The sequence below is a fragment of the Coregonus clupeaformis genome, chromosome 26 (assembly GCF_020615455.1).
Source record: "Coregonus clupeaformis isolate EN_2021a chromosome 26, ASM2061545v1, whole genome shotgun sequence".
NCBI lineage: Eukaryota > Metazoa > Chordata > Actinopteri > Salmoniformes > Salmonidae > Coregonus > Coregonus clupeaformis.
This window is the reverse complement of record NC_059217.1, coordinates 43,591,777-43,618,912: the sequence shown is the minus strand read 5'-3', so window position 1 is coordinate 43,618,912 and position 27,136 is coordinate 43,591,777. Positions and strand designations below refer to the sequence as shown.

At 46.7% G+C, this 27,136-nt stretch overlaps 1 protein-coding gene across 1 annotated transcript in view; it reads left to right on the top strand.

Annotated features, from left to right (window-relative positions):
* The window catches only part of LOC121540804 (unconventional myosin-IXAa), a 228,503-nt gene that overhangs the window by 79,970 nt on the left and 121,397 nt on the right, over positions 1-27,136 (top strand). The window contains exons 3-4 of the mRNA XM_041849910.2: positions 21,212-21,306; positions 21,457-21,519. Of these exons, the coding sequence (XP_041705844.2) occupies positions 21,212-21,306; positions 21,457-21,519 (158 nt within the window). The remainder of the gene's footprint in view (positions 1-21,211; positions 21,307-21,456; positions 21,520-27,136) is intronic.

Below are 27,136 nucleotides of genomic sequence, written 5' to 3'. Positions count from 1 at the left end.
CAGACAGGCAGACAGACACGGCGACAGACAGACAGGCAGACAGACACGGCGACAGGCAGACAGGCAGACAGACACGGCGACAGACAGACAGGCAGACAGACACGGCGACAGACAGACAGGCAGACAGACACGGCGACAGACAGACAGGCAGACAGACACAGCGACAGACAGACAGACAGACAGGCAGACAGACACGGCGACAGACAGACAGGCAGACAGACACGCGGCGACAGACAGGCAGACAGACACGGCGACAGACAGACAGACACGGCGACAGACAGACACGGCGACAGACACGGCGACAGACAGACACGGCGACAGACAGACACGGCGACAGACAGGCAGACAGACACGGCGACAGACAGACAGACAGACAGACACGGCGACAGACAGACAGACACGGCGACAGACAGACAGACACGGCGACAGACAGACAGACACGGCAACAGACAGACAGACACGGCAACAGACAGACAGACACGGTGACAGACAGACAGACACGGTGACAGACAGACACGGCGACAGACAGACACGGCGACAGACAGACACGGCGACAGACAGACACGGCGACAGACAGACACGGCGACAGACAGGCAGACAGACACGGCGACAGACAGGCAGACAGACACGGCGACAGACAGGCAGACAGACACGGCGACAGACAGGCAGACAGACACGGCGACAGACAGACAGGCAGACAGACACGGCGACAGACACGGCGACAGACAGACACGGCGACAGACAGACACGGCGACAGGCAGACAGACACGGCGACAGGCAGACAGACACGGCGACAGGCAGACAGACACGGCGACAGGCAGACAGACACGGCGACAGGCAGACACGGCGACAGACAGGCAGACAGATATGGCGGCAGACAGACACGGCGACAGACAGGCAGACAGACACGGCGACAGACAGGCAGACAGACACGGCGACAGACAGACAGACACGGCGACAGACAGACAGACAGACACGGCGACAGACAGACAGACACGGCGACAGACAGACAGACAGACACGGCGACAGACAGACAGACAGACACGGCGACAGACAGACAGACAGACACGGCGACAGACAGACAGACACGGCGACAGACAGACAGACACGGCGACAAATGCTTCCTGCAGCTGTTGATCAGTCTCTCACATTGCTGTGAAGGAATTATGGCCCACTCTTGCATGCAGAACTGCTTTAACTCAGCGACATTTGTGGGCTTTCAAGCATGAACTACTCGTTCAAGTCCTGCCACAACATCTCAATTGGGATTAGGTCTGGTCTGACTAGGCCATTCCAAAACGTCAAATTTGTTGCTTTTTAACCATTTTCATGTAGACTTTGATTGTGTGTTTTGGATCATTGTCTTGCTGCATGACCCAGCTGCACGTCAGCTTCAGCTCACAGATGGATGGCCTGACATTCTCCTGTAGAATTATCTGATACAGAGCAGAATTAATGGTTCCTTCTATTAAGGCAAGTCGTCTAGGTCCTGAGGCAGCAAAGCATCCCCAAACCATCACACTACCACCACCATGCTTGACCCCCTAGGGGCCTATTGAAACAACCTGTTCTGGTTGAGTGTTTCGTAATCCATTCCTTATTGAACATCACATTTTTTATTTCAGTTATTTATTTAGAAGGACTTAGCCTTATAATAATAGACTGTTAGTATGTTTTTTTCCGGTTTACCAATTCAGCTCTTGGTAAAGTCCCTCAGTGCTACCGGCTACTTCTTAAACTATGCCGTTCATAGTCGTAACCAACACAAACAAAGCATTACCTAACCAGGCTATCCTCTACCTTTATCACTCAACCTCCTTAGCTATTGTATCAACCTTCAATGTTTTTTGTGTTACATTCCTGTCCCGTGTAAAAGCATTGTTTGCTGTGTTGGCGTGGACAGGCCAAGGCTCTCAACAAAGGGAGCTGGTGTTATGTGCTATAGCTGCGTCCCAAATGGCTCCCTGTTCCCTATATAGTGCACTACTTTTGACTAGAGCCCTATGGGGTAGGGGGAATCGGGTGCCATTTTCAGACACGGTCTTCTATTGTAATCAGATGGTGTTTTTGTTCTGAAAGGGGCCGTCTGAGTTCAGATCAGTCTGCCAGCAGATATCTGGGACTGGTCTGCTTGACTGACTTTGGCAAGATCAGGCTGTCTCAGATCCAGTATAAACACTTTGCCAGAGCAGATATCTCTCTCTCTCTCTCTCTCTCTCTCTCTCTCTCTCTCTCTCTCTCTCTCTCTCTCTCTCTCTCTCTCTCTCTCTCTCTCTCTCTCTCTCTCTCTCTCTCTCTCTCTCTCTCTCTCTCTGTCTCTGTCTCTGTCTCTGTCTCTGTCTCTGTCTCTCGCTCTCTCTGTCTCTCGCTCTGTCTCGCTCTGTCTCGCTCTGTCTCGCTCTGTCTCGCTCTGTCTCGCTCTGTCTCGCTCTGTCTCGCTCTGTCTCTCTCTCTCTGTCTCGCTCTGTCTCTCTCTCTCACACTCTCTCTGTGTGTCTCCCTGTAACACACACGTGCACTGTTAAACATCTGTTACAGTATGTTCGTCTTTTTCTTGTGGATTTGGAAGAATCCCACACACTTTGTTTCACTCACATACTCACTCACTCAGATACTAATGCACACACACACACACATTCACACATAACTGCTGAAACAGAAAATAAATCAAATTAAATGAAAAGCAAATGAGACTTGCACCAGATTGATTAAAGAATCATGAACTGGAATGGGGGTTAGATATAGGGTAAGGAACTAAATGGAAAACACATGCATATGTATAAATCAAATCAAATCAAATGTTATTTGCCACATGCGCTGAATACAACAGGTGTAGACCTTACAGTGAAATGCTTTTTTACAAGCCCTTGTAAAAGAGGGGGTGGGGTGGGGTGGTGTGTGGGGGACAATGCAAATAGTCCGGGTAGCCATGACTAGCTGTTCAGAAGTCTTATGGCTTGGGGGTAGAAGCTGTTAAGAAGCCTTTTGGACCTAGACTTGGTGCTCCGGAACCACTTGCCGTGCGGTAGCAGAGAGAACAGTCTATGACTAGGGTGGCTGGAGTCTTTGACAATTTTTAGGGCCTTCCTCTGACACCGCCTGGTATAGAGGTCCAGGATGGCAGGAAGCTTGGCCCCAGTGATGTACTGGGCCATACGCACTACCCTCTGTAGTGCCTTGCGGTCGGAGGCTGAGCAGTTGCCATACCAGGCGGTGATGCAACCAGTCAGGATGCTTTCGATGGTGCAGCTATATAACTTTTTGAGGATCTGAGGACCCATGCCAAATATTTTCAGTCTCCTGAGGGGGAATAGGCTTTGTCGTGCCCTCTTCACGACTGTCTTGGTGTGTTTGGAGCATGACAGTTTGTTGGTGATGTGGACACCAAGGAACTTGAAGCTCTCAACCTGTTCCACTACAGCCCTGTCAGTGAGAATGGGTGCGTGCTCAGTCCTCTTTTTTTTCCTGTAGTCCACAATCATCTCCTTTGTCTTGATCACGTTGAGGGAGAGGTTGTTATCCTGGCACCACCTCAGAGACCTGGCCGTGTGGTGAGCAGTCCTACCACTGTTGTGTCGTCGGCAAACTTAATGATGGTGTTGGAGTCGTGCCTGGCCTGGCCATGCAGTCATGGGTGAACAGGGAGTACAGGATGGGACTGAGCACGCACCCCTGAGGGGCCCCCGTGTTGAGGATCAGCGTGGCAGATGTGTTGTTACCTACGCTTACCACCTGGGGGCGGCCCGTCAGGAAGTCCAGGATCCAGTTGCAGAGGGAGGTGTTTAGTCCCAGGGTCCTTAGCTTAGTGATGAGCTTTGAGGGCACTATGGTGTTGAACACTGAGCTGTAGTCAATGAATAGCATTCTCACGTAGGTGTTCCTTTTGTCCAGGTGGGAAAGGGCAGTGTGTAGTGCAATAGAGATTGCATCATTTGTGGATCTGTTGGGGCGGTATGCAAATGAGGGTGGGTCTAGGGTTTCCGGGATAATGGTGTTGATGTGAGCATGACCAGCCTTTCAAAGCACTTCATGGCTACAGACGTGAGTTCTACGGGTCGGTAGTCATTTAGGCAGGTTATCTTAGTGTTCTGGGCACATGGACTATGGTGGTCTGCTTGAAACATGTTGGTATTACAGACTCAGTCAAGGACAAATTGAAAATGTCAGTGAAGACACTTGCCAGTTGGTCAGCGCATGCTCTGAGTACACTTCCTGGTAATCAGTCTGGCCCTGCGGCCTTGTGAATGTTGACCTGCTTAAAAGTCTTACTGACATCGGCCATGGTGAGCGTGATCACATAGTCATCCAGAACAGCTGATGATCTCATGCATGCTTCAGTGTTGCTTGCCTCGAAGCGAGCATAGAAGTGATTTAGCTCATCTGGTAGGCTTGTGTCACTGGGCAGCTCGCGGCTGTGCTTCCCTTTGTAGTCTGTAATAGTTTTCAAGCCCTGCCACATCTGACGAGCGTCAGAGCCGGTGTAGTACGATTCAATCTTAGTCCTGTATTGACTATTTGCCTGTTTGATAGTTTGTCGGAGGGCATAGCGGGATTTCTTATAAGCGTCCGGGTTAGAGTCCCGCTCCTTGAAAGCGGCAGCTCTACCCTTTAACTCAGTGCGGATGTTGCCTGTAATCCATGGCTTCTGGTTGGGGTATGTACGGTCACTGTGGGGATGACGTCATCGATGCACTTATTGATGAAGGCAGTGACTGATGTGGTGTACTCCTCAATGCTATTGGAAGAATCCCGGAACATATTCCAGTCTGTGCTAGGAAAACAGTCCTGTAGCTTAGCATCTGCGTCATCTGACCACTTCCTTATTAACGAGTCACTGGTGCTTCCTGCTTTAGTTTTTGCTTATAAGCAGGAATCAGGAGGATAGAGCTATGGTCAGATTTGCCAAATGGAGGACGAAGGAGAGCTTTGTATGCATCTCTGTGTAGAGTAAAGGTGGTCTAGAATTGTTTTTTCCCCCTCTGGTTGCACATTTAACATGCTGGTAGAAGTTAGGTAAAACGGATGTAAGTTTCCCTGCATTAAAGTCCCCGGCCACTAGGAGCGCTGCCTCTGGATGAGTGTTTTCCTGTTTACTTATGGCCTTATACAGCTCATTGAGTGCAATCTTAGTGCCAGCATCGGTTTGTGGTGGTAAATAGACAGCTACGAAAAATATAGATGAACACTCTTTTGGTAAATAGTGTGGTCTACAGCTTTATCATGAGATACTCTACCTCAGGCGAACAAAACCTTGAGACTTCCTTAGTATTAGATTTTGTGCACCAGCTGTTGTTTACAAATATACACAGACTGCCACCCCTTGTCTTACCGGAGTCAGCCGTTCTATCCTGCCGATGTAGCGTATATCCCGCCAGCTGTATGTTATCCATGTCGTCGTTCAGCCACGACTCGGTGAAACATAAGATATTACAGTTTTTAATGTCCCGTTGGTAGAATAACCTTGATCTTAGGTCATCCAATTTATTTTCAAATGACTGAACATTGGCTAAAGGAATGATGGAAGAGGCAGTTTACTCGCTCGCCGTCGGATCCTTACAAGGCACCCCGACCTACGTCCACGATATCTCCTTCTCTTTCTCCTGCGAATGACGGAGATTTGGGCCTTGTCGGGTGTCTGTAGGATATCCTTTGCGTCCGACTCATTGAAGAACAAATCTTTGTCCAATACGAGGTGAATAATCGCTGTCCTGATATCCAGAAGCTCTTATGTACAGAATAAATTACAAATAACACGAAAAAACACACATAATAGTACAATTGGTTAGAGGGCTGTAAAACAGCAGCCATCTTCTCCGGCGCCATCTTCTTCTATGTATACACACACACACTGGTACCAACATGAACTAAGAGGACCTCGCAACATTCCGTTGTCAACCATGAATGAGTTACTTATCCATGTCGTGTTGTTATTCAACCCATCAAGTGCACTTTAGTGTGAAAGAGTGCCATTGCATGAAGCCAGTCACGACACTGAACACACACACACACACACATACACACACACACACACAGACCCAGCCTGCATGGCAACAGTCTTTTCACCCCCATTGTTGTAATGCCATCAGGGCCGTGATGAGAGTAGGCATAATCTCATCGATTTAAACTGCATTATGGTTTATGTGTGTGTGTGTGTGTGTGTGTGTGTGTGTGTGTTTGTGTGTGTGTGTCTGACTCAGACAGTGTGTAGCTTGACTGCTGATTGGAACCAGAGCGGTAAAGCCCAACACTAGGCCAACCACTAACAGTATAGCCCCACTGATGATCGGTGAAGGGACTCACCACAGCAGGGCTATACTGTTCTTATGCCTGGAACGACCCCCCACCACCTCCCAACCTTGGAGCACAGCCACAGCCCCACTGGTCTCTAGGCTGACAGTCAGTGGCTGAGGTTGAAAATAAGCTTTATTGGAGCTGTGCAGCGTACAGCTCTTCCCTAACCTTTCCCTAACCCTTCCTGGGCTCAATGGGATCCAGATTTGGCTTTTTAAGCCTGGTGACACTCTCAATTTATGGGAGGACGCTGGAGACGCACTGCCAGACACACGTGATTTGAGCGCACACATGCACACACACACACACACACACACACACACACACACACACACGACTTTAACATGTGCAACACACATATACACACTAAAACACACAGGCACACACACACGTTATGCGTAACTACACACACTCACAGGAGAGTCACTGCCAGAAACACACCCATCCATCCATTCATTATAATGTAGCTGTCTCCGACAAAAAAATAAAATTCTTGATCCACCGAAAGTCATCTGTTCTATCGACCAATCAAAAGACGTGTAATTTTCCATATACAGTGTGGACACACCCTATGTGTTTTAATAAAATCAACTATATGCACTGAGCTTGTCTGATGCTTTAAGCACACTGTTTGATTAAATAAGACACAAATGACTCAAGAGGGAGTCCGAGATCAAGATAACCAGAAGAACAAAATCTTAACCTGACCATCCTCCACCCGCTCCTGCTAGCTTTCGCAGATTCTGCCGTTAATGTCCTGAAGTTGCCAATAATAGGCTTCATGAGGAGTCGGCAACGTTTCTCATGTGGAATGCCAATTTATCTTACAATTTCTACCGATCTGCGGAGACATCCGCACACAATGCATCCCTGACCACCACCTGAAGTGGTCAGACAGATCTGAACACAATCCGACCACAAAGTGACTTTTGTGCAACTAGACCAGTCTTTTCAATGCGAGGTTCGTATTCTGATAGCAGAAGTGGCATGTAAATGTCAAGTGTAGACACAACCGAGTTAACCGTGCCAGTGAGCTAGGGACAAACACAGCTGTAGGCTATTTGCGCAAGGGATAAGAGCTCATCGGGTAGGCCTATTTTATGACGTTTCCACAGGATCAGAGCATGACATTTTTCCCTTTCACGCTGAGTGGTTATCGAAAGGGAGAGAGCTGGAAAGATTGTCATTCTCAATGGATGTAAAAACAGACTTTGTTTGCCTACTGTTTGAGGTGAAAAAAACATTACTTTGAGATGCTCCACAGCTCATTAGTGGTGGTGCATTAAGCCAATCTGAAATACTGTCAGATCCCCATATGGGCACATTTACAGTGCATTCGGAAAGTATTCAGACCCCTTGACTTTTTCCACATTTTGTTATGTTACAGCATTATTCTAAAATTGATGAGAAAACAACAACAATTGAATCAGTCTACACACAATACTCCATAATGACAACGCAAAAACTGTTTAAAAAAAATAAAACAGAAATATAACATTTACATAAGTATTCAGACCCTTTACTCAGTACTTTGTTGAAGCACCTTTGGCAGGGATTACAGCCTTGAGTCTTCTTGGGACAGTGCAAGCTTGGCACACCTGTATTTGGGGAGTTTTCCCATTCTTCTCTGCAGATCCCTTCAAGCTCTGTAAGGTTGGATGGGGAGCGTTGCTGCACAGCTTTTTTCAGGTCTCCCCAGAGATGTTCTTTGCTCCGTTCGTCTTTCCCTCGATCCTGACTAGTCTCCCAGACCCTGCCGCTGACAAACATCCCCACAGCATGATGCTGCCACCACCATGCTTCACCGTAGGGATGGTGCCAGGTTTCCTCCAGACGTGACACTTGGCATTCATGCCAAAGACTTTAATCTTGGCTTCATCAGACCAGATCATCTTGTTTCTCATGGTCTGATAGTCCTTTAGGTGCCTTTTGGGAAACTCCAAGCTGGCTGTCATGTGCCTTTTACTGAGGAGTTGCTTCCGTCTGGCCACTCTACCATAAAGGCCGGATTGGTGGAGTGCTGCAGAGATGGTTGTCCTTCTGGAAGGTTCTCCCATCTCCACAGAGGAACTCTGGAGCTCTGTTAGAGTGACCATCGGGTTCTTGGTCACCTCCCTGACCAAGGCCCTTCTCCCCCGATTGCTCTAGGAAGAGTCTTGGTGGTTCCAAACTTCTTCCATTTAAGAATGATGGAGGCCACTGTGTTCTTGGGGACCTTCAATGCTGCAGAAATGTTTGGGTACACTTCCCCAGATCTGTGCCTTGACAGAATCCTGTCTCTGAGTTCTACGGACAATTCCTTCGACCTCATGGCTTGGTTTTTGCTCTGACATGCACTGTCAACTGTGGGACCTTATATAGATAGATGTGTGCCTTTCCAAATCATGTCCAAACAATTGAATTTACCATAGGTGGACTCCAATCAAGTTGTAAAAACATCTCAAGGATGATCAATGGAAACAGGATGCACCTGAGCTCAATTTCAAGTCTCATAGCAAAGGGTCTGAATACTTATGTAAATAAGGTATTTCAGTTTTTTATTTACAATAAATTAGCAAAAATGTCTAAAAACAACATGTGTTTGCTTTGTCATTATGAGGTATTGTGTGTAGATTGAGATTTTTATTTTATTTAATCCATTTTAGAATAAGGCTGTAATGTAACAAAATGTTGAAAAAGGGAAGGGGTCTGAATACTTTCCGAATGCACTGTATTTGCCTACATTTGCACACAGGACAGGTAGCCTATAGGCCTACTTCTATGCTTAATCAGGTGCGAGTCCTTACTCAACATTGATAGGAGCGCTCCAAACAAAACACAATGAATAACAAATAATGGAATAATAATATATTGACAGAAATGTACCGAATAAACATTGTAGATTAGGAATTAATGGTAAATGTACTACTGGTGATATACAGTTGAAGTCGGAAGTTTACATACACCTTAGTCAAATAAATGTAAACTCTGTTTTTCACAATTCCTGACATTTACTCCTAGTAAAAATTCCCTGTCTTAGGTCAGTTAGGGTCACCACTTTATTTTAAGAATGTGAAATGTCAGAATAATAGTAGAGAGAATGATTTATTTCAGCTTTTATGTCTTTCATCACATTCCCAGTGGGTCAGAAGTTTACATACACTCAATTAGTATTTGGTAGCATTGCCTTTAAATTGTTTAACTTGGGTCAAACGTTTCAGGTTGCCTTCCACAAGCTTCCCACAATAAGTTGGGTGAATTTTGGCCCATTCCTCCTTACAGAGCTGGTGTAACTGAATCAGGTTTGTAGGGCCTCCTTGCTCGCACACGCTTTTTCAGTTCTGCCCACACATTTTCTATAGGATTGAGGTCAGGGCTTTGTGATGGCCACTCCAATACCTTGACTTTGTTGTCCTTAAGCCATTTTGACACAACTTTGGAAGTATGTCCATTTGGAAGACCCATTTGCGACCAAGCTTTAACTTCCTGACTGATGTCTTGAGATGTTGCTTCAATATATCCACATAATTTTCCTTCCTCATGATGCTGTCTATTTTGTGAAGTGCACCAATCCCTCCTGCAGCAAAGCACCCCCACAGCATGATGCTGCCACCCCCATGCTTCACGGTTGGGATGGTATTCTTTGGCTTGCAAGATCCCCCTTTTTCCTCCAAACATAACGATGGTCATTATGGCCAAACAGTTCTATTTTTGTTTCTATAACAGTTGGTAGGTAGAGTTATGGTGGTTCAGTTGGTAGGTAGAGTTGTGGTGGTTCAGTTGGTAGGTAGAGTTATGATGGTTCAGTTGGTAGGTAGTTATGGTGGTTCAGTTGGTACTGTAGGTAGAGTTATGGTGGTTCAGTTGGTAGGTAGAGTTATGATGGTTCAGTTGGTAGGTAGTTATGGTGGTTCAGTTGGTACTGTAGGTAGAGTTATGGTGGTTCAGTTGGTAGGTAGAGTTGTGGTGGTTCAGTTGGTAGGTAGTTATGGTGGTTCAGTTGGTATTGTAGAGTTTTAGTGGTTCAGTTGGTACTGTAGGTAGAGTTATGGTGGTTCAGTTGGTACTGTAGGTAGAATTATGGTGGTTCAGTTGGTAGGTAGAGTTATGGTGGTTCAGTTGGTAGGTAGTTATGGTGGTTCAGTTGGTACTGTAGGTAGAATTAGGGTGGTTCAGTTGGTAGGTAGAGTTATGGTGGTTCAGTTGGTAGGTATAGTTATGGTTGTTCAGTTGGTAGTTAGTTATGGTGGTTCAGTTGGTAGGTAGAGTTATGATGGTTCAGTTGGTAGGTAGAGTTATGGTGGTTCAGTTGGTAGGTAGTTATGGTGGTTCAGTTGGTACTGTAGGTAGAGTTATGGTGGTTCAGTTGGTAGGTAGAGTTATGGTTGTTCAGTTGGTAGTTAGTTATTGTGGTTCAGTTGGTAGGTAGAGTTGTGGTTCAGTTGGTAGTTAGTTATCCACTGAAAGATACTATAACTATACTCAAAGGAAGACCATAGAAGTACACTATATCCTGTTAACCTGTGATTAAGGCAGTAAGTCTTCAGACGTTTAAATGAGCCTTCTGATCGGTTTGATTGTAGCGCAGCTCAGACTAACGACTTTGAACTTGGAAGGCTCCCAAGTCAGACTTATCTTTGATTTGAGGACAAGACTGACAAGTCAGACTTATCTGTAACACCTTGGGCTTTATATGTTTTTCCATTTCTTTCTCTCCCACGTTCTCTCTCTCAAAGAAGGCTGTGCGTGTGTGCGTTCCGTTGCATATGTGTGTGTGATAGCTGATGGCATCAGTGTAAGGTGGTGTTAGAGATGGGACATGCATACACGCTGACATTGGGACAGGCAGGTAGACATGTATACACGCTGACTGACATTGGGACAGGCAGGTAGACATACATACACGCTGACATTGGGACAGGTAGGTAGACATGTATACACACTGACATTGGGACAGGTATGTAGACATGCATACACGCTGACATTGGGACAGGTATGTAGACATACACGGGCTGACGAGCACACACATACCACAACACTAATGAGGCAGAAAATGTTCCAAGTGCTTACCACCAGCGCGCGCTCGTGTGTGTGTGTGTGTGTGTGTGTGTGTGAGAGAGTATGTGCTTTACAGTACTTCTCGTGGGTGTGTTCCTTCCTACCTCCTGTGGTTTGGCCCAAGTCGGACATGAGTAACACGTTTCTCTGGCTTATACAATTCACTTCCACCCAGGAGAATGGAACATTTTTGAATAGGAATCAGACCTACGTACCCGTAAATATCGATGATGCGTTATACAATAAATAAACCCAGTAGTTTTTTATTGAAAATCTGTTTTCCTCTTATTGTGTCTGTGTGTGTTTGATATTGACTACATTGCAGTCGAACTGCGCAGAATCACCGATCTACAAAAAATAGCTACTCTTAATGTGATCAAGATTAGCGATTCTGTTCCTTGCCTTGCTCAAACTGATCCCCTCAAACACACTGAACATCTGGTGCAGGTTGTAGCAACTGTCTGAGCAGGCTTTGTAAGCCTGTGAGGTAGAGTGGCAGGGGGGGGGTTAGGACTCCTAACCACAGTGGTCTTTGCCTCTCAGCTTGAGGGGCGTGAGGCACTCCCAATCCCCCAGCAGGCCCCCGGCTTTGACCTGGATACCCACGGAGGCGAAAACTATCAGGCTTAACAAACTGGCAGGCTTACATGTGGACAGGCAGGCTACATGTGGAGGCAGCCAACATCGATCATTTTAGGAACTCACAGCTTCATTCAAACAGTGGGTGTTGCGAATGGGTTGCAAATGGGTGGTTACGGTACATTGGTGGCATTTGTCAAGCCAGTAGGTCACCTGTCAGTGTTTTCAAAGGACGTTCGATGTGGAAACGAGGCTAGAAGAACAGTATTGGGATGCAGAGCAAAGAATGAGTGGGAACCAATGGCGCCTAGCTAGCCAGTGATGCTAGCCAGAACAGGGCTTGACGGAGCCATAGTACATTCCCATATATGGAGGCTACACTAGCGTTAGCCGTAGCCTAGCGCTGAAGGTACACTAGCATTAGCCGTAGCCTAGAGCTGAAGGTACACTAGCGTTAGCTGTAGCCTAGCGCTGAAGGTACACTAGCGTTAGCTGTAGCCTAGCGCTGAAGGTACACTAGTGTTAGCCGTAGCCTAGCGCTGAAGGTACACTAGCGTTAGCCGTAGCCTAGCGCTGAAGGTACACTAGTGTTAGCCGTAGCCTAGTGCGGAAGAGGTCCGGACAGGCTAATTAGCGAGTCAGCGTCCGTCCTGCTCTCCCTGTCCCCTCGACGCTACTCACCGACATCCCTTACACCAGAGCCACAGCCGTGCACTGTGCCACCTCAGAGGGTGTGAAATTGTGCTCTTTCTGCAGCGGCGGTCATGCTAACAGGCTAACACCAAGTGACAGCGTGGAACAGCCCTCAGGGTACTGGCTTCAATAACTGAGCTAGTGTAGCGCTGACTAATAGAGCACTGCTGTTACACATACACAGACGCATGTACACTGAGTGTACAAAACATTAGCCCTCAGAACAGCCACAATTCGTCGGGGCATGGACTCTACCATGTGTCGGAAGTGTTCCACAGGGCTGCTGGCCCATTTTGACTCCAATGTTTCCCGTAGTTGTGTCAAGTTGGCTAGATCGCCTTTGGGTGGTGGACCATTCTTGATACACACAGGAAACTGTTGAGCGTGAAAAACCCATCAGCGTTGCAGCTCTTGACACAAACCGGTGCGCCTGGCACCTACTACCATACCCCGTTCAAAGGCACGTAAATATTTTGTATTGCCCATTCACCTTCTGAATGGCACACATACACAATATATTTTCTATTGTATTTTTGACTTTATGTTTTGTTTTACCCCATATGTAACTCTGTGTTGTTGTTTTTAATCGCTCTGCTTTGCTTTATCTTGGCCAGGTCGCAGTTGTAAATGAGAACTTGTTCTCAACTGGCTTACCTGGTTAAATAAAGGTGAATTAAAAAAAAATATATATATATTCAAAAAAAATCTGTTGTCTCAAGGCTTTAACCTGTCTCCTCCCCTTCATCTACACTGATTTGAAGTGGATTTAACAAGTGACATCAATAAGGGATCATAGCATTCACCTGGTCAGTCTATGTCATGGAAAGAGCATGTCCTTTAATGTTTTGTACACTCAGTGTACATGCACACATATATGCACACACACAAAACATACACACAAAACACATACACAAACACGATGTACAGTAGAGAGAGTAGAGACCAGTGCGGTACAGTGAGCATGTGTTTTCCTCTCTGGTCCCAGTGGAGGTGAATGCTCTGAGTTCACCGCTAAATCACCCTGACACAGCCCCACTCATTAATCACACACACACACTCACACACACACACACACACACACACACACGTATGTACAAACACAAACATGTGAACGCACATGTCGGCCACATGCGCACACACTGTACACTCGCAAAAAAACAAACGTGAGGACGTGCTCCTCAGCCACACACATATACACTCACACCATCCCTGAGAGCTGTTCTCACAACCACCCCTGAGAGCTGTTCTCACAACCACCCCTGAGAGCTGTTCTCACACCACCCCTGAGAGCTCTTCTCACACCACCCCTGAGAGCTGTTCTCACACCACCCCCTGAGAGCTGTTCTCATACCACCCCTGAGAGCTGCTCTCACACCACCCCCCTGAGAGCTGTTCTCACACCCCCCTGAGAGCTGTTCTCACAACCACCCCTGAGAGCTGTTCTCACACCACCCCTGAGAGCTGTTCTCACAACCACCCCCTGAGAGCTGTTCTCACACCACCCCTGAGAGCTGTTCTCACACCACCCCCTGAGAGCTGTTCTCACACCACCCCCTGAGAGCTGTTCTCACACCACCCCTGAGAGCTGTTCTCACACCACCCCTGAGAGCTGTTCTCACACCACCCCCTGAGAGCTGTTCTCACACCACCCCTGAGAGCTGTTCTCACACCACCCCTGAGAGCTGTTCTCACACCACCCCCTGAGAGCTGTTCTCACACCACCCCTGAGAGCTGTTCTCACACCACCCCCTGAGAGCTGTTCTCACAACCACCCCTGAGAGCTGTTCTCACACCACCCCTGAGAGCTGTTCTCACACCACCCCTGAGAGCTGTTCTCACACCACCCCTGAGAGCTCTTCTCACACCACCCCTGAGAGCTGCTCTCACACCACCCCTGAGAGCTGCTCTCACACCACCCCCTGAGAGCGGTTCTCACACCACCCCTGAGAGCTGCTCTCACACCACCCCCTGAGAGCGGTTCTCACACCACCCCTGAGAGCTGCTCTCACACCACCCCCTGAGAGCGGTTCTCACACCACCCCTGAGAGCGGTTCTCACACCACCCCTGAGAGCTGTTCTCACACCACCCCCTGAGAGCTGTTCTCACACCACCCCCTGAGAGCTGTTCTCACACCACCCCTGAGAGCTGTTCTCACAACCACCCCTGAGAGCTGTTCTCACACCACCCCTGAGAGCTCTTCTCACACCACCCCTGAGAGCTCTTCTCACACCACCCCTGAGAGCTGTTCTCACACCACCCCCCTGAGAGCTGTTCTCACACCACCCCCTGAGAGCTGTTCTCATACCACCCCCTGAGAGCTGCTCTCACACCACCCCCTGAGAGCTGTTCTCACACCACCCCCTGAGAGCTGTTCTCACAACCACCCCTGAGAGCTGTTCTCACACCACCCCTGAGAGCTGTTCTCACAACCACCCCTGAGAGCTGTTCTCACAACCACCCCTGAGAGCTGTTCTCACACCACCCCCTGAGAGCTGTTCTCACACCACCCCCTGAGAGCTCTTCTCACACCACCCCCTGAGAGCTGTTCTCACACCACCCCCCTGAGAGCTCTTCTCACACCACCCCTGAGAGCTCTTCTCACAACCACCCCTGAGAGCTGTTCTCACACCACCCCCTGAGAGCTGTTCTCACACCACCCCCCTGAGAGCTCTTCTCACACCACCCCCTGAGAGCTGTTCTCACACCACCCCCTGAGAGCTGCTCTCACACCACCCCCTGAGAGCTCTTCTCACACCACCCCTGAGAGCTGCTCTCACACCACCCCTGAGAGCTGCTCTCACACCACCCCAGGATTTAGTCCATTAGTCCATTAGCCCACCATATGGGCCTCCTGCTATGAGACAGTTATTCTGTCTCTGTCTTTCTGTCTGTCGCTCACTCTGTCTCGCTCTCTGTCTCTCTCTCACTCTCTCACTCGCTCTATCACTCGCTCTCTCTCTTTCACTCGCTCTCTCTCTCACTCGCTCTCTCTCTCACTCGCTCTCTCACTCTGTCTCTCTCTCACTCTGTCTCTCTCACTCTGTCTCTCTCGCTCTCGGTCTCTCTCACTTTCTCTCTCACTTTCTCTCTCACTCGCTTTCTCACTCGCTTTCTCACTCTGTCTCTCACTCTGTCTCTCTATCTGTCTCTCTATCTGTCTCTCTCACTCGCTCTCTCACTTGCTTTCTCACTCTGGCTCTCTCTCTCTCTATCTGTCTGTCTCTGTCTCTCCATCTCTCTCTCTCCGTCTGTCTCTGTCTCTCCATCTCTCTCCCTCCCTCCCTGTGTTTCAGGGGCCAGTTCAGAATAACACTGGGTTGGTTGCTTGTTTGGTTGGTTGCCTCCAGTACAACACAGTCCAGGGTTCCAGCTCATAAAGTGCGAATTAAAATCTGGCCTCCTGGAATTCTCCTGCTAACTTACCATTATATAATCTACAGCACTGGGGAGAGGGAGGGAGGGTGAGAGGGAGGGAGGGAGGGAGGGAGGGAGGAAGGGAGCTGAGTATGTGAGTGGAGTGGAGCGCAGAGTGAGATCCCCAAAGGCTGGAGCCATCGGCCTTCTCGCCCCAGTAGTGCTCCATTAGCGCTCACTTCACCAGCTCAGGGCATGCCTGACCCAGCATGCATTTGTAGTCTACTTGTGTGCTGCTATAGCCCCTTACTTTAGCTACTGTCATGGAGTTCGCTAAATATTTTCATAAAGAAACTGATAAAACACACAGGTGCTAAATCAAGGGGACTTACAAAGATGAGGACCAAGAGCAAGAGAGGGAGTGCAGTGAGGTAGTGTCCACAACTAAAGAATCATTGTGGAATCTGAAAAGACACATATCCTGAAAGCATGATAGTGTACTTACTACGTCCACATGCTACAAGAAAGGAACGAGGTGGGTAGATAATTAAGTGTGTCATTGTAGCAAAGTATTTATAAACAAAAAATCAGATCTCTTAAAAGTTTCCTTCATTTTTTAAATATTATCTACACTATAATTGATTTTGGCCCAATAGGCCTGGCATATTCCAACATTCAAGGAGCTTTCCGTTTTGATTGGGTTATTTTTGCCTAAAAACCTTTAGGCCTACCTATATATAAAAATATATATAAAAAATCTGCATCCCTGCCCAGCCTAGCCAGAGTGGCCAAAGGGGTGTTCAGCGTCCCCAGTGGCTCTGCAGGGGTGGGGAGGATATTCTCCGCTGCTGGCCTGCTCTCCAGGCACCATCGCATGAGCCTGAGGCCACAGACTCTGGCCAAACTGGTGTTTCTAAAAATGAATTCAAAGGCACTGTAGACTGAGCCTAATAAGGCATTTTTCGTTTAATTTGTATTTAATTATCGGTCACAGCCTATATGCCCAATTTATAGACTATAATGATTTAATACAACGAAATGTTGTTTAAATGCTGAGCGCTTAATGTCACTGACCCCCTACCAGCCTAGTGTGTCGTACTCGCAAATGTATTTCACAATGTATTTTTTTGTAGGCTATAGCCTTGAAATAATTGAAGTAATATAGCCTAAATTGTTGATTTTCATTCCTTCTTAGGCTCCCTGTCTGGCTCCTGACCTATTTAGAGTGTTTATTTGCTGTTTAATATGACATGTAGCCTATTTTAAATGATGAGCGCTTCTTACATTCACCTTTTGATGTTTAATAAAATAATTTTCATTCAAATCATACAAATTTCAATACTTCAAAACCAAATGGTAGGTCCAGGTAGTCACAAAAATAGAGGTAAGGTGGGAGGGTGGGTGGGATGGATAGAGGTAAGGTGGGTGGGTGGGTGGGATGGATAGAGGTAAGGTGGGTGGGTGGGTGGGATAGAGGAATGGTGGGTGGAAGGGAGGGAGGGAGGGTTAGAGGTAAGGTTGGATAGAGGTAAGGTGGGAGGGAGAGAGGTATATAGGGAGGGAGGTATATAGGTAGGGAGGGAGGGAGGAAGGTATATAGGGAGGGAGGGAGGTATATAGGTAGGGAGGGAGGGAGGTATATAGGTAGGGAGGGAGGTATATAGGAAGGGAGGGAGGTATATAGGGAGGGAGAGATGGAGGTAAGGTGGGAGGTATATAGGTAGGGAGGTATATATGTAGGGAGGGAGGTATATAGGAAGGGAGGGATATAGGGAGGGAGGGAGGTATATAGGAAGGGAGGGAGGGAGGGAGGTATATGGTAGGGAGGGAGGGAGGGAGGTATATAGGTAGGGAGGGAGGGAGGGAGGTATATAGGTAGGGAGGGAGGTATATAGGAAGGGAGGGAGGTATATAGGGAGGGAGAGAGGGAGGTAAGGTGGGAGGGAGGGAGGTATATAGGTAGGGGAGGTATATAGGGAGGGAGGGAGGGAGGGAGGGTGGGAGGGATGTATATAGGTAGGGAGGTATATATGTAGGGAGGGAGGTATATAGGAAGGGATGATATAGGGAGGGAGGGAGGGAGGGAGGGAGGGAGGGAGGGAGGGTGGGAGGGATGTATATAGGTAGGGAGGTATATATGTAGGGAGGGAGGTATATAGGAAGGGATGATATAGGGAGGGAGGGAGGGAGGGAGGGAGGGAGGGAGGGAGGGATATAGGGAGGGAGGGAGGTATATAGGTAGGGAGGGAGGTACATACAGTGGGAGAACAAGTATTTGATACACTGCCGATTTTGCAGGTTTTCCTACTTACAAAGCATGTAGGTAGAGGTCTGTAATTTTTATCATAGGTACACTTCAACTGTGAGAGACGGAATCTAAAAATCAAAAATCCAGAAAATCACATTGTATGATTTTTAAGTAATTAATTTGCATTTTATTGCATGACATAAGTATTTGATACATCAGAAATGCAGAATTTAATATTTGGTATAGAAACATTTGTTTGCAATTACAAAGATCATACGTTTCCTGTAGGTCTTGACCAGGTTTGCACACACTGCAGCAGGGATTTTGGCCCACTCCTCCATACAGACCTTCTCCAGATCCTTCAGGTTTCGGGTCTGTCGCTGGGCAATACGGACTTCCAGCTCCCTCCAAAGATTTTCTATTGGGTTCAGGTCTGGAGACTGGCTAGGCCACTCCAGGACCTTGAGATGCTTCTTACGGAGCCACTCCTTAGTTGCCCTGGCTGTGTGTTTCGGGTCGTTGTCATGCTGGAAGACCCAGCCACGACCCATCAATACGGTGCAGTCGTCCTGTCCCCTTTGCAGAAAAGCATCCCCAAAGAATGATGTTTCCACCTCCATTCTTCACGGTTGGAATGGTGTTCTTGGGGTTGTACTCATTCTTCTTCTTCCTCCAAACACGGCGAGTGGAGTTTAGACCAAAAAGCTCTATTTTTGTCTCATCAGACCACATGACCTTCTCCCATTCCTCCTCTGGATCATCCAGATGGTCATTGGCAAACTTCAGACGGGCCTGGACATGCGCTGGTTTGAGCAGGGGGACCTTGCGTGCGCTGCAGGATTTTAATCCATGACGGCGTAGTGTGTTACTAATGGTTTTCTTTGAGACTGTGGTCCCAGCTCTCTTCAGGTCATTGACCAGGTCCTGGCGTGTAGTTCTGGGCTGATCCCTCACCTTCCTCATGATCATTGATGCCCCACGAAGTGAGATCTTGCATGGAGCACCAGACCGAGGGTGATTGACCGTCATCTTGAACTTCTTCCATTTTCTAATAATTGCATAAACAGTTGTTGCCTTCTCACCAAGCTGCTTGCCTATTGTCCTGTAGCCCATCCCAGCCTTGTGCAGGTCTACAATTTTATCCCTGATGTCCTTACACAGCTCTCTGGTCTTGGCCATTGTGGAGAGGTTGGAGTCTGTTTGATTGAGTGTGTGGACAGGTGTCATTTATACAGGTAACAAGTTCAAACAGGTGCAGTTAATACAGGTAATGAGTGGAGAACAGGAGGGCTTCTTAAAGAAAAACTAACAGGTCTGTGAGAGCCGGAATTCTTACTGGTTGGTAGGTGATCAAATACTTATGTCATGCAATAAAATGCAAATTAATTACTTTAAAATCATACAATGTGATTTTCTGGATTTTTGTTTTAGATTCAGTCTCTCACAGTTGAAGTGTACCTATGATAAAAATTACAGACCTCTACATGCTTTGTAAGTAGGAAAACCTGCAAAATCGGCAGTGTATCAAATACTTGTTCTCCCCACTGTAGGTAGGGAGGGAGGTATATAGGGAGGGAGGGAGGGATATAGGGAGGGAGGGATAACCCCTTAGGTCATGGTCCTCTCCTCCATCGCCCACTGCTATTGGCTTACCTGCTGTGATTGACAGATAGCAGAGCCATTCATAATGGGCATTAGGACATGTGGTGGCTGATGGTTAGTAAAGTGTACTGTAGTCCCAGATTCTGAGACCTGGCCAACAGAAATACGGACCTGTTAAGGAGCTCTCACACTGTGCATCCCACTGTTGGGGGTGGCGCAAGCAAGCTGTCTTCATGGCTCTGCTATCCCGAGTGGCGCAGTGGTCTAAGGCACTGCATCGCAGTGCTAGCTGTGCCACTAGAGATCCTGGTTCGAATCCAGGCTCTGTCGTAGCCGGCCGCGACCGGGAGACCCATGGGGCGGCGCACAATTGGCCCAGTGTCGTCCAGGGTAGGGGAGGGAATGGCCGGCAGGGATGTAGCTCAGTTGGTAGAGCATGGTGTTTGCAACGCCAGGGTTGTGGGTTCGTTTCCCACAGGGGGCCAGTATGAAAAATGTATGCACTCACTAACTGTAAGTCGCTCTTGATAAGAGCGTCTGCTAAATGACTAAAATGTAAATGTACCTGGTGACTCCAGATTGGGAGCTGTGATGTGTGCGTTCCCTCTGTGGATATTGTGATTTTCCTGAGGGCTTTTTAGTTTACTTAAAAGGAAAAGCCGCACGCTAGTATCTCCGATGCAATAATTAATTTACCAATGTTTCAACAGCAAGCTGTCTTCATCAGGGTCTTATTAGTTCAACCTTTGTCGTGAAGTTACAGCTAAATGCTGTGTTTTTATGTGTTCGTTCATTGAATTATTGACTTGCTTTTTGAATGCTTTTTTCCTTTCTTTGAAATGATTGTATTTCATCATGCTCCCTGTTTCACATTTCTAAATAAACCTAAAGGTATCTCCTCCTCTCCCCAGTCATTTCTAAATAAACCTAAAGGTATCTCCTCCTCTCCCCAGTCATTTCTAAATAAACCTAAAGGTATCTCCTCCTCTCCCCAGTCATTTCTAAATAAACCTAAAGGTATCTCCTCCTCTCCCCAGTCATTTCTAAATAAACCTAAAGGTATCTCCTCTCCCCAGTCATTTCTAAATAAACCTAAAGGTATCTCCTCCTCTCCCCAGTCATTTCTAAATAAACCTAAAGGTATCTCCTCCTCTCCCCAGTCATTTCTAAATAAACCTAAAGGTATCTCCTCCTCTCCCCAGTCATTTCTAAATAAACCTAAAGGTATCTCCTCCTCTCCCCAGTCATTTCTAAATAAACCTAAAGGTATCTCCTCTCCCCAGTCATTTCTAAATAAACCTAAAGGTATCTCCTCTCCCCAGTCATTTCTAAATAAACCTAAAGGTATCTCCTCCTCTCCCCAGTCATTTCTAAATAAACCTAAATGTATCTCCTCTTCTCCCCAGGCATTTGGGAACGCCAAGACGGCTCACAATGACAACTCCAGCCGCTTTGGCAAGTTCATCCAGGTCAACTACATGGAGAGTGGCACCGTCCGAGGGTGAGAGAGACAGCTACACATCCTTTATCCATCCTCACCTTCCTTCCTCTTTCTCTCTCTTTCTCGCTGTATCTCTCTTTCCCCTATGTCTCTTTTTCAAACTTTTTTAGAAAGTGACTTGTCTAAAGTCATTCCTGTGTGTGTTCACAGAGCGTATGTGGAGAAGTACCTTCTGGAGAAGTCACGTCTGGTCTACCAGGAGCACAATGAAAGGTGAGGGAGAAATTATGTATTTTTTTTTAGCTCAGTTGGTAGAGCATAGCGCTTTCAATGCCAGGATAGTGGGTTCGATTCTCGAGACCGCCCATACGGAGAAAAATTATGCACGCATGACTGTAAGTCGTTTTGGGGTCGTTCCATGTCATTTCAGCAAGCCATGACACCCACCATCTCAGATTGTTCTGAAATCGTTTCTCTAGTTAGAAACAGATAAGATAAACATTAATTTGTTGAAATATAATTTGATCTCTGAGAACTTTAGCTTATTGATTGCACCCAAATTGGCCATTTTAATTTATAGGATTCGTGTGATATTCAATAAATATACAGGGCCCTTCCCTTTTTCCACATTTTGATACGTCACAGCCTTATTCTAAAATTGATTAAATACATTTATTTTCCTCATCAATCTACACACAATACTCCATAATGACAAAGCGAAAACAGGTTTTTAGAAATGTTAGCAAATGTATTAAAAATAAAAAACAAATACTTTACATAAGTATTCAGAACCTTTGCTATGAGACTCGAAATTGTGCTCAGGTGCATCCTGTTTCCATTCATCATCCTTGAGATGTTTCTACAACTTGATTGGAGTCCACCTGAGGTAAATTGATTTGGAAAGGCACACACCCGTCTATGTAAGGTCCCACGGTTGACAGTGCATGTCAAAGTAAAAACCAAGCCATGAGGTCGAAGGAATTGTCCGTAGAGCTCCGAGACAGGATTGTGTCGAGGCACAGATCTGGGGAGGGGTACCAAAACATTTCTGCAACATTGAAGGTCCCCAAGAACACAGTGGCCTCCATCATTCTTAAATGGAAGAAGTTTGGAACCACCAAGACTCTTCCTAGAGCTGGCCGCCCGGCCAAACTGAGCAAATGGGGGAGAAGGGCCTTGGTCAGGGAGGTGACCAATAACCTGATGGTCACTCTGACAGAGCTCCAGAGTTCCTCTGTGGAGATGGGAGATTCTTCCAGAAGGACAACCATCTCTGCAGTACTCCACCAATCAGGCCTTTATGGTAGAGTGGCCAGACGGAAGCCACTCCTCAGTAAAAGGCACATGACAGCCCGCTTGGAGTTTGCCAAAAGGCACCTAAAGGACTCTCAGACCATGAGAAACAAGATTCTCTGTTCTGATGAAACCAAGATTGAACTCTTTGGCCTGAATGCCAAGCGTCACGTCTGGAGGAAACCAGGCACCACTCATCACCTGGCCAATACCATCCCTACGGTGAAGCATGGTTGTGGCAGCATCATGCTGTGGGGATGTTTTCAGCGTCAGGGACTGGGAGACTAGTCAGGATTGAGGGAAAGATGAACGGAGCAAAGTACAGAAAGATCCTTGATGAAAACCTGCTCCAGAGCGCTCAGGACCTCAGACTGGGGCGAAGGTTCACCTTCCAACAGGACAACGACCCTAAGCACACAGCCAAGACAACGCAGGAGTGGCTTCGGGACAAGTCTCTGAATGTCCTTGAGTGGTCCAGCCAGAGCCCGGAGTTGAACTCGATTGAACATCTCTGGAGAGACCTGAAAATAGCAGTGCAACGACACTCCCCATCCAACCTGACAGAGCTTGAGAGGATCTGCAGAGAAGAATGGGAGAAACTCCCCAAATTACTTATGTAAATGTTATATTTCAGTTTTTTTATTTCTAATACATTTGCAAAAATGTTGTGTAGATTGATGACGGAAAAAAACAATGTAATCCATTTTAGAATAAGCCTGTAACATAACAAAACGTGGAAAAAGTGAATAATACTTTCCGAATGCACTGTATAGTACCTGGTATTCGATTTGTACCAAACTTTTTTTCTAACAATGAGGAAGAAATGAGGAAGTGGTCAAAAGCCATCCACGGACCACCCACACTCCATGCCAATCCCACCCCAGCAACGAGTATATAGTATCAGTTTTCCTTGTCTGACAAGTAGTATGGAGCTGCGGCTCAGAGTATTGTTTCTTCATCCTATCTGATGTATTCTCACTAAATTTGATGATGTTTTTCTTCCCCTGTAAAGATAAATTAGTAATTGAAGTTGTTGGGTTTGTGTTCCATCCTACATCCTGATATTTACCAGGTTCTGACCATTTTAGATGGTGCTGTTCCTACTATTAGTTGATTATCAAATCAAATCAAATGTTATTTGCCACATGCGCCGAATTCATCGCTTAATTACAAGCCCTTAACCAACAATTCAAATAGTCCGGGTAGCCATGATTAGCTGTTCAGGAGTCTTATGGCTTGGAGGTAGAAGCTGTTAAGAAGCCTTTTGGACCTAGACTTGGCGCTCCGGTACCGCTTGCCGTGCGGTAGCAGAGAGAACCGTCTATGACTTGGGTGGCTGGAGTCTTTGACAATTTTTAGGGTCTTCCTCTGACACCACCTGGTATAGAGGTCCTGGATGGCACGAAGCTTGGCCCCAGTGATGTACTGGGCTGTACGCACTACCCTCTGTAGTGCCTTGCGGTCGGAGGCCAAGCAGTTGCCATACCAGGCAGTGATGCAACCAGTCAGGATGCTCTCGATAGTGCAGCTGTATAACTTTTTGAGGATCTGAGGACCCATGCCAAATATTTTCAGTCTCCTGAGGGGGAATAGGCTTTGTCGTGCCCTCTTCACGACTGTCTTGGTGTGTTTAGACCATGATAGTTTATTGGTGATGTGGACACCAAGGAACTTGAAGCTCTAAACCTGTTCCACTACAGCCCCGTCGATGAGAATGGGGGCGTGCTCAGTCCTCTTTTTTTTTCCTGTAGTCCACAATCATCTCCTTTGTCTTGATCTTGTTGAGGGAGAAGTTGTTATCCTGGCACCACACGGCCAGGTCTCTGACCTCCTCCCTATAGGCTGTCTCATCGTTGTCGGTGATCAGGCCAACACTGTTGTCATCAAACTTAATGATGGTGTTGGAGTCGTGCCTGGCCATGCAGTCATGGGTGAACAGGGAGTACAGGAGGGGACTGAGCACGCACCTGTGAGGGGCCCCCGTGTTGAGGATCAGCGTGGCAGACGTGTTGTTACCTACCCTTACCACCTTGGTGCGGCCCGTCAGGAAGTCCAGGATCCAGCGTCATCTGGCCCAGCGTCATCTGGGTTAGGGAAGTGTTTTGCCGGCCGGGATGTCCTTGTCCCATCGCACTCTAGCGACTCCTGTGGCGGGCCGGGCGCATGCACGCTGACTTCGGTCACCAGTTGTACGGTGTTTCCTCCGAAACATTGGTGCGGCCGGCTTCCGGGTTAAGCGAGCAATGTGTCAAGAAGCAGTGCGGTCGTGTTTCCGAGGATTCATGGCTCTCAACCTTCGCCTCTCCCGAGTCCGTACGGGAGTTGCAGTGATGGGACAAGACTGTAACTACCAGTTGGATATCACAAAATTGGGGAGAAAAAGGGGTAAAAAGTACAATAAAATAATAATAATCATAAACAAGAAGAAGAGGGGGCACGCGATCAGCAACACTGGACCATTGAGGAGTGGAAAAACATTGTCTAGAACATGACAGCGAGTTCAGTTTACTTGAGTGGCCTGCACAGACCCCAGACCTCAACCAAATAGACCATATTTGGGGTGAGATGGAACGGGCTGTTCGCAGCATGAATGTACTGCTGTCCAATGTGCAGTAAATGCGTGAAGCCATCGCGTTAATTGAATATTAATTTAATTATTTTATTCAATTTAAATTAATATTAATTGGCGAAGCCAATACTTATTTCCCTCATTAAAATGCAAATCAATTTATAACATTTTTGACATGCGTTTTTCTGGATTTTTTTGTTGTTCTGTCTCTCAATGTTCAAATAAACCTACCATTAAAATTATAGACTGATCATGTCTTTGTCAGTGGGCAAACGTACAAAATCAGCAGGGGATCAAATACTTTTTTCCCTTACTGTAATATTCCATAAACAACATAAGTTATCTAATATTGATTCAGTATCTAAAACTTGTAAGTCGCTCTGGATAAGAGCGTCTGCTAAATGACGTAAATGTAAATGTAAAAGGCAGCTTGATTCTGTGGTCAGTAAGCCTTAACGGCCTATAAGTCAGAAGCTTATCTCCTGTTTCTATAGCGTGTGACATCTTGATGTACAAGTACTACCGCTGGACAGGACGCAAGTAGAGACGCATCGGGTCAAATTGTTTGAGTTTTTGGTATGGCTCGACCGGGGATTGAACTACCAACCTTCCAATCTAACCACAAGGCCGCTGAGTTGATTCTGTGGTAGAAAGATTACATTCCAATTTAACTTTCAGTTTTTCTCCTCAGTTCTCCGAACCTCAATACCTAGAAGCCGACTTAATTTCCTCAAACCACACAGGATATCGGATATCTGATACACTTCCTCAATAGACCAGAATATAATCTCTCTCATTGCTTACTCCTATTGCTGTAGGCTTTACAAAGTGTAGTGTTTTATTTTCCCCTCGAGTTTAATTAATGTTAGATAACTTATATGGTTGTTTATGTAATATCATATACTGTATGTAGTAGGCTATTACCATAGTGATGGTGAAAAAAATGGATACAGTTGCATATCGGGATATTATTTTTGACGATGTATCATTGTAGTGGGGTAGTAATGATCGTATATGCATATTATATTGTATATACCTCACATGTGATCCATGATAAGACTAAGCAATTTATTTATCTGACTCCATAAAGATAATTTAAATATACACACACGCACTCTCGCACAAACGCACGCTCACACACACACACACACACACACCGCCTCACCTCCTCCCCTCCCACCCCACCCTCAATGCACCGCCACAAAACCAACCAAATCCCTCTTCATTGCTGAATCAGTGAATCACAATAGCAGTAATAGGTTTATAACAGTGGTTATTTTATCCCCAAGGTCTCAGTTTGGCCCCGCTGGTCACTAAGGTTTCCATTTCATCATGATGACAGCGCAGGCAGCCATATTGATGGAACTCAAACTCGAACCAGACCTCCCAGCCTTCTCCTTTAGACATGGGGGCATATAACACACACACACACACACACACACACACACACACACACACAAACACACTTGGATAGCTCCCAGTCTTTGCCATGCCAAATCATGTTTTAATACAATGGCGCGACATACAATGCACCGCCTTTGTTTTCAATGGAAATACAACCTCTCACTGTGTATGATGTGTTACGCCAATGGAGTCACTACATGCTTCGCCTATTACTTTCACCGTCGTAAGAGACCACACTTTTGCTTCAGGAGATATTCTCAGTTGAGATCCATGTGCATGGCGCACATTTTTAATTTAGACTTTTGCTGTAGTCAGGCATTGTGTGTTAGCTATGTACTATCGTGTTGACAGCAATGCATGACTTCAGCAAAAGTCTGACTTAGGCAGGAGTTTATGGAGCTAAATGCACGTCACAACAATGTGGTGCGGTTAAATCTTCCAACTGGTTCTTGTCTCTAACCCATTGACCCACTCAGCAGAGCCCACTATTCTATCTTGTAACAGTAAATCTCTTTACAGCAGTTTATGTCAACCCAATCTGGCAACCCTGTTTTAACAGCAATCTGGGTTGTGGCCATTAAATCAAATGTTATTTGTCACATGCGCCAAATACAACAGGTGTAG